Genomic DNA, 14,679 nt, shown 5'->3' with positions numbered 1-14,679 from the left:
TATGAATTCCTAAGTACAAAGAAAATGCTAAAATAAGCTCTTTGAAAAAGGCAATTACAAAGCATAAAAATAGAAAAGTATTTTTTTTTATTCATTCCAAATAAAATTACTAAGATTTTACTTGCATGATTATTTATAAGAAGTGAGTGTCAGTGTATATTTATCTGTCGCCAATTGCGGTAATTCAGAAAATCAGCTTAATAAAACACGATTATCTACGTTTACCGATTCATCTGTTGACGACTTCTTAACTGATTTTGAAAAAGTGAATAATTATATAAGAACGAAGATGGGATTCAAAATAAATCATGATGACCTGAAATGCCAGTAAAGCAATTCTCACAAGAATGACAGTTTTATTTGAGAAAATACTTTAATGTATACGACAATTCTCACAGGCTTATTTTATGAGTTCCAACAGAAATGGTAGTTTGTTCAGATTTTACTGTGAATATCATAAGCACTAGCTTAGTTGCAATCAAACAAAATTATGTCATCTCCAGCCTCTTTCTTTCCTTCTAGCCTCTCTCTTTCCCTTTTTCTCCTCCTCTCTCTTTCCCTTTTTCTCCTCCTCTCTCTTTCCCTTTTTCTCCTCCTCTCTCTTTCCCTTTTTCTCCTCCTCTCTCTTTCCCTTTTTCTCCTCCTCTCTCTTTCCCTTTTTCTCCTCCTCTCTCTTTCCCTTTTTCTCCTCGTCTCTTTTCCTCCCTTTTTCTCTCGTCTCTCTTCCTCCCTTTTTCTCCTCGTCTCTCTTCCTCCCTTTTTCTCCTCGTCTCTCTTCCTCCCTTTTTCTCCTCGTCTCTCTTCCTCCCTTTTTCTCCTCGTCTCTCTTCCTCCCTTTTTCTCCTCGTCTCTCTTCCTCCCTTTTTCTCCTCGTCTCTCTTCCTCCCTTTTTCTCCTCGTCTCTCTTCCTCCCTTTTTCTCCTCGTCTCTCTTCCTCCCTTTTTCTCCTCGTCTCTCTTCCTCCCTTTTTCTCCTCGTCTCTCTTCCTCCCTTTTTCTCCTCGTCTCTCTTCCTCCCTTTTTCTCCTCGTCTCTCTTCCTCCCTTTTTCTCCTCGTCTCTCTTCCTCCCTTTTTCTCCTCGTCTCTCTTCCTCCCTTTTTCTCCTCGTCTCTCTTCCTCCCTTTTTCTCCTCGTCTCTCTTCCTCCCTTTTTCTCCTCGTCTCTCTTCCTCCCTTTTTCTCCTCGTCTCTCTTCCTCCCTTTTTCTCCTCGTCTCTCTTCCTCTCCCTCTCTCTTTCTCCCTTTTTCTCCTCGTCTCTCTTTCTCCCTTTTTCTCCTCGTCTCTCTTTCTCCCTTTTTCTCCTCGTCTCTCTTTCTCCCTTTTTCTCCCCTCTCACTTTCTCCCTTTTTTCTCCCACTCTCTGTTTCTCTTTGTCCCACTCTCTGTTTCTCTTTGTCCCACTCTCTGTTTCTCTTTGTCCCACTCTCTGTTTCTCTCTATTCCTCTCTCTCATTCTGTCCCTCTATCATATATATATATAGAGAGAGAGAGAGAGAAAGAGAGAGAGACAGAGAGAGTACAGGAAAAGTGACAGGTTCAGATTGTTTGATGAGCCAGCAGTCTAGTTATATTCAAGCCACGCTAATGAGTGTTAGTTAACATGCAACATACGTTTGTGGATAAATTTATTTATAAAACATAATTATTGAATGCTCATTTAGGTCTAGCGTTTAGAGAAAAATTTGAAAATTTTCTAATCAAGCAGTATCCCAAAAGTTCTCTCCCTTAGTAGAATGAACATTTTTTTATATATTCATAAATAAAGTATAAGTTTTATTTCTCTTATATCTAATATGACTGCCATGATGGCTGAATAGATAAGAATCTTATAATAAATGAACTGGTAATATCTGGTGTGGTATTAACTTTGTGTGTTATGCCAGCTTCCTCTGAAGGAGGAAATTTACAGGGAATATCAAATTCTTTAATTGCTCCTAGTCGTCTGATCATAGAAAGATGAAAAACAGTGTCTAACATTCCCAAATGGCCACCCATTTGGTATTAACCAGGATCCATGTCATTTTGGTGATCTAACGAGAACCACTGCGATTATGCTGTATGTTGGGTTGAAGTTAGCTAATAATTACTTGAGTCCAAGTTTCAGATCGTTCAATCAACAGTACAGTTATTTGAACCACACTAATGATTGTTAGTAAATGCAAAACATGTCTATGGATAATAACTATTTATCCCTATCCCTATATATATAAAATGAACTCATTTTTTCCATATATAAAGAACTAATTTTTTCCCCTCTGATTTTCACCTTCATAGGATTAAAAATCAAGATATTTCATGCAAATGTAATATGCACAAACTGCAGCATAATATCTGAGGTGTGTTATAGGCCTATTACCTCTCCACTTCCTCGATAATCATAGATTCCTGTATTTTTTCCTGCCAAAATCGGTTAAAATAACTGGAAGTAGTAAAATCTTTTCCCTAATAAATTCCTCCTTCCCCGCTACCCATTTACACTGTTGCATGATTGTTCACAAGGGACAATTACGAACGAACGCCGGTTTCGGTTTTCTGTACTTCATAGTTGCTTAAAAAACTAGAATGGAATTTTACCGTGCCTTTCCGTTCGATGCTTCCTATTGGGTGAAACGCACCACGGAATTAACCGATAGCGACATTCCCACAAACATTGATTCTTATCCCATGCTTACTTTTATGTTGATTAATTACCATTTCTTTCCCAACATTTATACACTAAAAAAAAATGCATCGTTTCCATTTTCTTCCGTTTTGTACTTCGCTTTTCACTATGTTTCTTTGTTTTTCCGATCACGTTCATCATTTTTTTCCCCTTATTTTTGCTTTTTGTTTTTCCGATTTCTTTTTTAAAGAAGTTTTATGTTTGTTCGATGTTTTCTTTTTCCTGTTTTCGTTTTTTCCGATTTTTTGGGGGGAGTTTAACATCGTTTTCTTTTTATTATTATGGAAACAGGGTCATTAATTCGCTTAGTCTTTACTTCCCCCCCCCTTACACACACACACCTACAAACACCCAGCAAACGCCGGGTCTCCTCACGAGTTTATAATAAGTAATTATGCATGTAAGTAAGTATTTTTTTTTCTATGTATATGACGGATTCCTAAATTAATGAACCAATCATTTTGGATATATATAATATATTCTAGGGAATATGGAGAGTAACGTGAATACATTATTTTATTTTTAAACTTTACCATTTAGGGTGTGCGCCCTCCTCCAATAAAAAAAAACAATCCTTTTAAATAAGATAAAAAAAATTTAATAGATATAGAGCAATTTTTTTTTAGTTATGTTATGTAATACCGTTTTATTATGATAGAAAACATAGCTAATACAATGCATTAGCTATGTTTTCTATCACGATATTAGAATACAGTTTTGTAACATGTCTGCTTAGAGTGTAATATCTGTTCACATAAAAATCTTGCAGTTATTTTTGAAACTATAAAGCTATAAGATATATAGTTATTTGGAGACGTATTACCTTCCTTAAAATACAAAGTAGTAAAAAGAAAACAAAACAAAAAAACGAATATAAACAAAACAATTCTTTTTAATTTTGGGATTTTGATTTCCTTGTGCGCAGATGATACACTCTGATCTTAGGGGCTTAGTATTGACATACTTTGATCTTTGCATAAATTACAGAAAATGAACAAAAGAAACTGACAAAATCTCAGTTAAATGGTAAAACATAAAATTTTGATGACTTCTTTACCTGCCTAATATTTTAACATCAGTTATGGTGATAGGTCGTAACTTAAGTATAAATACTGGTATGACTAAATTTATAACAATAAATTATGGTTCATTTTTTTTCATTTTTTGTGTCTTTTTATATTAAAAATGAAAGTGATGTTTAAATATTTTTGTATTTCAGCAACTGTGATGGAAATATTGACCTGGATATAAGTATAGAAGAGGCGAATACAGTTCTGAACTTGTTTCTAAACAATAAATTCAGTGAAGCCAGAAGACGTCTTGAACCATGGTGAGATCATTTATCTTTTTCTTTTTTATCTTTTTTATAATAAAAAAAATAAATATTGTTTTTATAGTAGTTTATTCTTTAAGACTTAAACATGCCAGTTTATAAAAACAAAAACAAAGGGAGAAAATTATTTTTAAAGGGTTTTTATGCTTATTTTTTAAATTTTAATTTCTACAATTATATAAATGCAACTTTGTGTGTGTGTGTGTGTGTGTGTGTGTGTGTGTGTGTGTGTGTGTGTGTGTGAGTTCGTTCCTTATAGACTCCGAAACGGCTGAACTGATTTTCTTTAAAATTTACAGAACTTGAGTGTATAAGTCTGGGAGTGATCTTAATTAGGTTTTGTCTCATAATGCCGATGCTAATTACCGATAATCGATAATTGAAACCATTATTTTAATTTATCTATCATTGGTAAAGCCACCTTTTCCATGTCGTTGCTTAGCAACAATGATAGAACAACAGGGCATGAAAATTCTACTGTGGGTAAGTTGATAGCGTGTTTTTTTTTTTGCTGTAGGTTCAAACACTGCACATAAATTTCTTAATTAATAATAATTAAATAATAATGATTTTTTTCATTAACTACAAAGAATTTTATACAAAATAATTTTATTAAAGAAACAGTAGATTCTCTAGAGTGCAATGTAGAATAACATATTTTGGACTAAATTACTGCATGGAGGCATGTGAAACTTCCTCCCAGGCGATTTCATGGATTTCGATGACAATAAAAATATAGGAGTGTGAAATATTCGTTGATCATCATTCAATCCCGGGCAACGTTGGGTCTCCCTGCTAATTATATATGAAACTAAAAATGATATTTAATTTTAAAAAAATAGTACTTTATATGTGGTCACTTTAAAGGTTGAGTTACAAAGACGCAGAAACAAACCAGAGTGTTTAATATCTTCAGAAACGGATGAAACCAAGAAACAGGCACATTATAAATGAAAATGGCATGTCATCGGTAATATTAAATAGCAGAATATAGGAGACACTTGCCAGAAGGAACAATGCTCATAAGAGATGAACAAAGAAAATTTACCGGGAGCACAGAATGGTAGAATATGAAAAATACTTGCCAATATAGAACAGCGATTTGAGGGACAACAATAATAGGAACACGAGACAGCAGGATAAAAGAAACGTTAACATGACCATACATCGAAGACACTATTTTTTTGTTGTTGTAAGTTCTGTCCAGTGATTGGCTAGCGGAACAGCTTATTTGCATAAGCAATGTTGCAATTTAGTTGCATAGTCAGTGATAAAGATTACTTGATTATTTGTTCGCATCCAAATGTTTTGGATTTGTTCTGAATTTGTTTGCTTTTAGAAAAGCCATCGTCTCTTTACTACCACAAACAAGACAAGATTACAACAATTCGCTTGACGTGGACGGTTGTCTCTGTTGGAATTAGAGGGCAATTTATTATCAGCTTCACTACATTGCTTTCTGGTTTTATGATCACATATATGGTAGCATGGAGTCGACTTCTTATGCCGTGGTACACTTATATTTTTTGTTCCGGAAATAATTTAGAGAACATAGAATTGTGTTTCGTAATTAAGTTACTAAATACAATTCTGCATTCTCGAAATTATTTCTGTAATTAAAATTGTTTTTTTTTTTAAAGATGTTTTTCCATGGAAACTGTGCTCGTATATAAACAAACAAATGCAGTTTAAAATAAAACAAGATATTTATTACCTTAAGATTAAACATGTTTATGCAAATAAAATCACACTGTATTGGTTGTAGATTCTATTGCTAGTGTATATACATTAAAAGGTAACTAAGAATGATAACGTTAAAGAATAATAAAAAACGTGTAAAAGTTTGGTTTAGTTGATGACATAGCGACACAATTTCACCGTTTTATTGATCTATCACTTTTAACTTGTCATTGTCGACCTCCATTTTTTATCAGAAGATTAAAAAAATGTGGAGGTTGACGATGACGTTTGCACTTTTAAATTATAATTCTCTATCATTTATTGCAACATGACATAATCACATTGACACACGGCTAGATCACCAAAGTTAAGTGACATTGAACCTGGACTGTACCAGATGAGTGACCATTTTGTAATACCAGGTGCTATATGTATGAGGATGGTGAAACCTCCATGCAAAAAACTAAAAAAAAATAAACTATTTTCCAGATGCCTTCAGCAAGTACTTCAGTACAACCTGCTAATTCACACGTGTTGATATAATAAAATAATCACCTTCTGAGCAGAAGTCTAGTACTCAGTTATGTGGTGAAGCTCTCTGGAGAGCGTATGTAATTCTTTTGTATATGCTTCAACAAGAATATGATGTTTATAATCTATTTCCATAAACAAGTTTAGTTTATTAACATTAACTTATTCAGTTAATCAGTATTATTACTTTAAATCATCATATTCAATTTAACGTTCATTTCATATGTTAGTGTGTATTAAAAAGCTGGAATCTCTTGGTGTTGGTTTCCCAACTAACGTAGGATAATGTTGTAATCAGGGTCATTGATCACAACAAATTTATTGATTTTAAAAATTATTCGATTATCCTTTTATCATCATCATCATTTTTATGTTTGTTTTACATGCTAATATGTGTTGGTTGCCTTGGCAATTATATATATATATATATATATATATATATATATATATATATATATATATATAAGGAACTTTGTATATATATATATATCTATAAAGAACTTTGTCTGTATATATATATATATATATATATATATATATATATATATATATAAGGAACTTTGTATATATATATCTATAAAGAACTTTGTCTGTATATATATATATATATATATATATATATATATATATATATATATAAAAAAGGAACTTTGTCTGTATATATTATATATATATAATGAAAGGAATTTTGTATGTATGAGTTTATTCCCTATGGACTCATAAACAGCTAGGCCGATTTTATTGAAATTTCACACAAATGTACTTTATTTTAGATAGGTTTTATCGCAATGTCTTCGATAAGTATCGATAATTGAAAAAATCCAATGAAAGATGGAACAGGTGATTTTGATTAAAGTTAACGCCGTATACAACCTAACATCACAAGTACATTTGAGAAGTTTTATTACCACATAAGCTGAAAGGCCTGCCATATAAAATCAGCAGGAGGTACTTTGATATGACAGGGGCGTGTTCGAAATGGATGTTTCTGTTTAGAGCACAATTGAATCATGATGTTTGCATTTTAAACTTTAATTCACGCCATTATATAAAAAATAATTTTATAAACTAAACAGTAGGTTCTCTACAGTGGAATGTAAACTACAATTTATTGTGGACCAAGTAATTGCAAGGAGGATTTCAATGACCATAAAATATGGGAGGGTGAAACATTCACTGATCATCATTCATTCCTGGGCAACGTTGAATCTTCCTGCTAATGTATATAAATATATATATATATATATATATATACTAGCAGTTCAGCCCAGCTTTGCTCGGGTCCTATGTACTGTTCATAACTTTATGTACATATGTTTATATATATTAAAAAATTTGACCCGGGAACCTACATAAAAAATTTCAAGTGTTTAGACCCAAAATTGACAGAAGTTTAGTAGAGTCTGCAAAGGTCAACTCTTTCAACTTTGACCTTTTGGCAGCCAAATTTTTGCCCCAAAACTGATTAAAAAAGCTTGATGCATGTCTGAATACCTTTTATGTAAAATTTCGAATGTTTAGACCCAAAATTGGCTGAATAGTTTGCTAGAAACAAAAGGTCAAATCTTTTGAACTTTGACCCCTTGGCAGCCAAATTTTCGGCCAAAAACCGATTAAAAAGCTATGTCTGAATACACTTTATGTAAAATTTCAAATGTTTAAACCAAAAATTTGCTGAATAATTGGGTAGAGACCGCAAAGGTCAAATTTTTTTAACTTTGACACCAATTTTGACCCCTTAATATTTATTGTTTTGGGCTCAAATCAAATTAAAAAGTTTTATCCATGTCCAAGTAATCTACATTTAAAATTTCAAGTGTTCGGACCCAAAAATGGTAGAGGAGTTTGGTAGAGTTCTCAAAGGTCAAATCATTGAACTTTAACCTCTTGACAACCAAATTTCTGGCTGAAAACCAATAAAAAAGATTTTCCCAAATCTCAATACCCCTTATGTCAAATCTCCAGTCTGGAGGCTGAAAATTGAGAGTATTTTGGTAGGGAAATGTACACACACAGACACACACCAACAGAGAGACAATTTCACTTTTATATATATATATATATATATATATATTAGCATTTCAGCCCGGCGTTGCCCGGGTGTTTAGAGGGGTATGTTGAGCAAAAAAAAAACAAAAGTGGTAGTAGGAAGGCAGGCTCGAACCCGTACTGTGAAGGATGAAAAGAACGGGGAAAAAACGTGACGTCTTTGCTGTTACGACCACCGTCAAACCGAAAGTGACGTAGGTTTAAATTAAGGCTAGACAATCGAAAAGAGGGGATGACTCTCGAAAATATCGGTGAAAAAATCGACCCCTCCCTGTAGAAAAGTGCCCAATTGAGGGTGAAGAAATTAATGGTTTTAGCCAATTTTTCGGTATTTGTTGCCTGAAGGGTCGAGCTTCAAATAGATAATGAGCTTGTGAAAAGTCGTCACCTCCAGTGAAAGTTTTAAACATACATACATTTATATATTGGTAACTCAAATTTTCAACCCAAACCGATTATAAAGTTTGCCCTATCTCTGAATACCCTTTATGTAAAATTTCAAATGTTTAGACCAGAAATTGTCTGAGTAATTTGGTATAGACCGTCGAGGTCAAATCTTTTTAAAAATTTGACCCCTATTATGATCCCTTAACATTTATTGTTTTAGGCTCAAATCAAGTTATTAAGTTAGATCCATGTCCAAGGAACCTATATCTAAAATTTAAAGTGTTTATACCCAAAATTATCGGAGGAGTTTGGTAGAGTTCTCAAAGGTCAAATCGTTGAACTTTGACCCCTTAACAGCCAAATTTCTGGCCGAAAACGGATTACAAAGATTTTCCCAAATCTCAATACCCTGTATGTCAACTTTCGAGTCTGTAGACTGAAAATTGACAGAGTTATTGCATAGGGAAATGAACACAGACAGAGACACACACACACACTTTCACTTAGATAGATAGATAGATAGATAGATAAAAAGAAAAAAGTGATACATGATGGAATATGTTCAATCCAAAGTGGACCAACAGTTTTATATTTCAAACACTTGTCAGTATACATCACGTTTGAAAAAGAATTGAATTTGATCTCTTTGATAAAAACAAAAGGCAGCGTCTTGAAAAACGTGTCTGATTCTTTTTCATAATTAAAACGCTATAAATAATATATATATATGAAAGCCGAATCAATTAATGTTTGTTTGCTCAAGGCTTTTTTTTTTGTCTTTTAATCACATAAAAATACATACTAAAATGTACCTTAGATTTGGGATCAAGTTATGTTTAAAAAGAAAAATTCTGTTTTAATCAACCACAATTTGTAATTGATTGAACAAGTTACAAATTTCTCACTTAGATATTTATATATTTCTCTTGATTCGACCACTCTCTAATATTTCTTGATATCTTTGTGAGCATTTAGAGGAAACGTGATTCACTTTTATCAGTTTTGCCATCTAATTTAGGTAGTATTTGTACAGACCACAAACAAGTATGTAAATTAGATGGTAAAATAACAAGTGCCTTCATTTCATTATTATTCTTATAGATAACATTGAAATAAGACTTATTTTTAGTCATCCAAGATGAATATCTTAACAGATATGCCAGTTTATGAATAAGTACAATGGTAGTGCTTGTCTCAGCAACTGCTACGTCTAAAAATTTATTCATGGCAATTACACTACACAGAGGCGTCCGTGTTTCATCACTGTAAGGAATTGTTAGGTTAAAATGCTTTTACATTTTTAGAAAGATGCATACATTTGATATTTGGTCAGTCGTAAATATAAAGTGTCAAACGAAAATATTTTCCTTAACATTAAGTTCATTCTCCTCTCTTTCTCCCCACGCCCATATTTAAAGTTTTATTTCTATTTTTTATTCTAGTCTAAAAAGGAATATTAATGCAACTTTACAAGATAGCATGTTTGCAAAATTAAGGGACTATGATGTTTGCAACCTACAAAATTAAGAGGCTATGATTCAGCCAACCTACAAAATTAAGGGGCTATGATGCAGGCAACCTACAAAATTAAGGGGCTATGATGCAGGCAACCTACAAAATTAAGGGGCTATAATGCAAGTAACCTACAAAATTAAGGGGCTATGATGCAGGCAACCTACAAAATTAAGGGACTATAGTGCTAGCAACCTTTTAGAAGGCCCTCTTACATCTAGGGATCTCTACTGTGAAGGAGTGGGATTTAGCTGCTTGTTGGGTTTGTCGGGGGTACTTACGTCGAGGGGGTACAAGTGCTTGCAGTTCGTCGGAGCATTCACAGTTAAAGTAATTGTAGAACAGGCAGAGGGATGCTACATTTCATCGATGGGACAGAGGCTGAAGCTTAGATGACAGTTCAGGACCTATCAGGTTGGCGACTCTCTTTTGAACCTTGTCTAAGAGCGAGAGACTAGTAGCAGATGCACCAGCCCAAATATGACAACAATACTCCATACATGGGCGAATGGTGGCCTTATAGATGTACAGGATACTTTCGGGCGTTAGTAGTTTTCTAGCATAGTAGAGAGAACCTACCTTCTCCGCAGCAGTCCTGGCAATGATCTTAATGTAATTGTTCCAACTTATGTTTCCTGTGAACGTTATGCCGAGGAGTTTAAAAGATGTACTTTCAGATAACCTACAAAATTAAGGGACTATAATGCCAGAAACCTACAAAAATTTGTGACAACATTCTTTTTGGAATGTTGTAGAAACATTATTTTGTTAGCTGGATAGAATTTGATGTTTGTTATTTAGTTGAGTTTCTTTTCATAAAATATTGTATTCTTGTGATTTTATTTTATCATTGCAATCTTCACTAAAGAATGACTGCAATAGATTTTATCTATAAAAGAAAAAGAAGCCAATGTTATGTAGATAATCTGCTCATTGGTTGAAAGTTTGTTCGTGAATGAATTCATAAATTATTTACATGTTTATCATTTAACGATGATCGGTCGCACTGATTGCTAATCATCCTAAACCAACATTTGATCGACTTTAAAACACGTGTGTCACTAAAAACCTACATTTGACCCAGAGAATGTTGTTGAAGATGGATTAAACAAAGGTACTAATTAATGGTAGCTATGTGTGCATTTCTATTAAATGAGATAATCACAGTATGTACAGCCTGTGTATTTTCCAATACCATCAGAACATGTGTTTAACAATTGAAAAGCTTTGCTATCTTTGAAATCACGTATGCTAAGTTAAATTGAATGGACTTTGTAAATGCATGATTAGCCTAATTATGTGTGGCATATAATATTAGTTAGGTTGATTTCAAATCATACTTATCTATAGAACACAATGCTACAGGTAGGGTTGGATCAAATACAATTGTATTTGTATTTCAATTGTATTTAAATACAATTTTAATGTAATTGTATTTGTATTTGTATTTTTAGATTTAGGAATAAATGTATTTGTATTTGTATTTTTAGACTTAGGAGTAAAAGTATTTGTATTTCTGGTAACCTAAACGAAAGTATTTGCATTTCAATTGTTAAAAGTCAGTATTTGATCCAACCCTGTTCACATACATGTTGCGTACATGTACCAGTCTACCAGCCCTGTCCACTTCCAGTCACACACGCTGCTGCTAGTTGAGTGACGATAAGTCTGTGAGTCAAGTAGCTTCAATTCAGGGTTGCCAGCTTGGCTTTTTTAAGGCCAAATTTCGCGAATTTGGCTTTTTTTGAAGCAGTTTGGCTTTCAAAATTTTTGTTTGTTTTTTTTTTCAAATTTATGCTTCAAATTTGGCCTTTTTCGGATAATTTTATATAAATATTTATTAAATATGGATTATTAAAGAAAAAGTTATAATAAAGTAATTTAAACAGTTGTTTGGATGTCTAAACTTGTAGATTTAAAAAAAACAACTTTTGACCTCCCACTCCCATTCATGGATTTACACCCTCTCGCACTAAGCGAATCTCACACCTAAATGTTTAATCCGGTTTCACAGTTACTTACTAAATGTCTATATGGACCCTTTCAAAGAGTTCACAGTTGAGTATGAAACCATTTTGGGGACATTTTTTAGTGCTGGCGCCTTGTCCCTGCCAATTAGGTCACTGAGTATATTTCCTCTGAAATAATTAATTCTTGTATTTTTCGTTTGAAATTCTTTAAAAGTAGTGTTTTGAAATTAATTGAATTAATTTATTTTCAATTTATAGAAATTTGAAAACTTATAACTATAGCTATTTAAAGTTGTATTTAAAATGAATATTTTTAAGTATTCATATACTTTTTCCTGAGTAGTCCCAAAAGTTTAATTAAAAGTCAATAATTATAGATTTTCTAACTATCTTGGATTAATAGACACATTTGCCTTAATAATGACACATAGATTGTTCTTGAAAACAAAGTCTAGTTTTAGAGTTATGACTAAAATTAAATTTGTCAATATTTTAGAGATATTTTAAATTGATACCCCCAATCCCCTGAGTAAAGTTGGTCTTCTGACGACTGACATAATTCTTTTAAGAATATGATTGACAAATAGAAACTTATTTACAAATTGTACCAATAAATATGGTATGGAAAAAATGGCACGAGTAAAAATGGTAAGTAGATGTGGAGTCTAAGATAATAACCAACTACTTTTCAATTATGCTGTCATCTTAGAAATCTGTCAATTATACTCGCATGTTTACTCATTGTAAGTGTTTTCTTCAGATTTCATGTGTAATACTAAATAGATTGTAACTCCAAATGGTTATTAATATCATAATCGTAAAAAAAACATTTATAAACATCTCTTTTATGTAATCTGTCCCCGTTGTCAATCAATGCTTACATTAAAGTGTAGTACCTGCTCTGATGACCTAACTTTATCTAGTCTGTCCTTGGTCGATGAAAGAAAAATTCTTCTAAATTGGGGTATATATTTTTGGCTATGGGAGATAAATTCTGTGCCTTTTACTTTTTAAGGCAATTTCATTTGGTTTTACAATTTTGCCAGTCAGACTTAGAGATAGAAAAAAGTTAACTACCCTAAAAAGTTATGATGGCCCGAAAATGAAGGATCATTTTATGTATAATTTATATGCGAAACTAATTACTTAATTTAAATTATAAAATATTCCTTTTCTAGATGTTCACAAGTAATCTTTTGAAAAAAAGTAGAATTACATTTTTAGGAGGGATAGCTGAGGGTTCTCATCTACTTTAAAATATAGATATAATTTCATTTTAATTTGACAAACTTCTTAATGTTATCCTGGTGCTTGTCCCTAAAAGTACACAGGTGAAAATATCACTTCCAAATAAATTAACAAGAAAACTCTTTGATATAAGTATGCATTAGGCAAAAATATGTTCTACACCAAAAATCTTATCTCCCTAATTTTACGTATTTGCAAATCATAAAACTATGATAAAATAATTAAAAATCCACTCAATAAATATCCTAATCTTTAAACAAAAAACAAACAAAATAAATTACTTATACCAAATGCAGTAGGACTTAATTATCTATCGACCGTATAATTTTAACATGCTGCAACTCTTAATTGTTTTTATATTTCAAAATGTTAATATGTGTTCTAAATGATCTTTACCCAACATTCCTATTATTATTAAACGTTTCATTTACTTATTTGTAAATGAACATTTATAGATCAATTTTGACAATTTTCTGTACAATAACATGTTTTTAACAAATAAAAATTATTTTAGTACAGAAAAATTAAAAGCAGCGGCTGCCAGCGATTAAATCGTTGAATTAAGTTTCTATTTTCAAGATTTTAAAAAATTAATTAAATTCAGGTAAATATGGCAGTGGTAAAATTTTATTTGGGCTTTTTCAGATTATTACAAATAAATATCTATAAAATAATTATTAAGTAAAACATTATAATTATTTTGTCGGTACTTCTACAGAAATTGAACCTAACTTAACCAAGTTTTAGAGAAATGAGAGATTAGCCAGCACTTCTCGAATGGTCCTACTTTTCCGTTGTTAATGTGCCATTTTTACTTATTTATTCACTTTTGCCATTTGTACAAGTGCCATTTTTATTGAGCACCCTTTATATATATATATATATATATATATATATATAAAGTCATCTCATCCACATATGGTAGTTTCGCTATTTACAGCTCATCAGTGCGGCTATTGAGTATTGTGGAAAGTAACACTTTTAGAGCTCTTCTACATGAAGCAGAACCACGCTTCGTGTTCCCAAGCAGAACCACACTTAGAAGCAGTTTACTCCTGCAGAGAGCAAATGACATTAAGTCGCAATTGATAAACGAATTTGAAAACCTCAGTCTTATTTACCTGACACTAGACCTCTGGACAAATCGGAAAATGGTATCTTTTCTTGGTGTCACCGTACACTTCATCAACTCATCATGGGAGCTGAAGTCGCGGGTCATTGCTTGTGATAAGTTTGAGGGGCGACACACAGCTGTAAATATTGCTACAGCGTATGAGGATGTAGTGACTAAATTTGGAATTCGTGGC

At 32.4% G+C, this 14,679-nt stretch overlaps 1 protein-coding gene across 1 annotated transcript in view; it reads left to right on the top strand.

The window, feature by feature from the left end:
- The window catches only part of LOC145254514 (tetratricopeptide repeat protein 39B-like), a 222,230-nt gene that overhangs the window by 101,511 nt on the left and 106,040 nt on the right, over window positions 1-14,679 (top strand). The window contains exon 3 of the mRNA XM_080113043.1: window positions 3,882-3,992. Within this exon, the coding sequence (XP_079969169.1) occupies window positions 3,882-3,992 (111 nt within the window). The remainder of the gene's footprint in view (window positions 1-3,881; window positions 3,993-14,679) is intronic.

Source organism: Euprymna scolopes, chromosome 3, assembly GCF_053919585.1.
Source record: "Euprymna scolopes isolate OS-2025 chromosome 3, ASM5391958v1, whole genome shotgun sequence".
NCBI classification, from domain to species: Eukaryota; Metazoa; Mollusca; class Cephalopoda; order Sepiida; family Sepiolidae; genus Euprymna; species Euprymna scolopes.
Note: the sequence above shows the minus strand (reverse complement) of the source record. Positions and strands in the feature narration are given on the sequence as shown.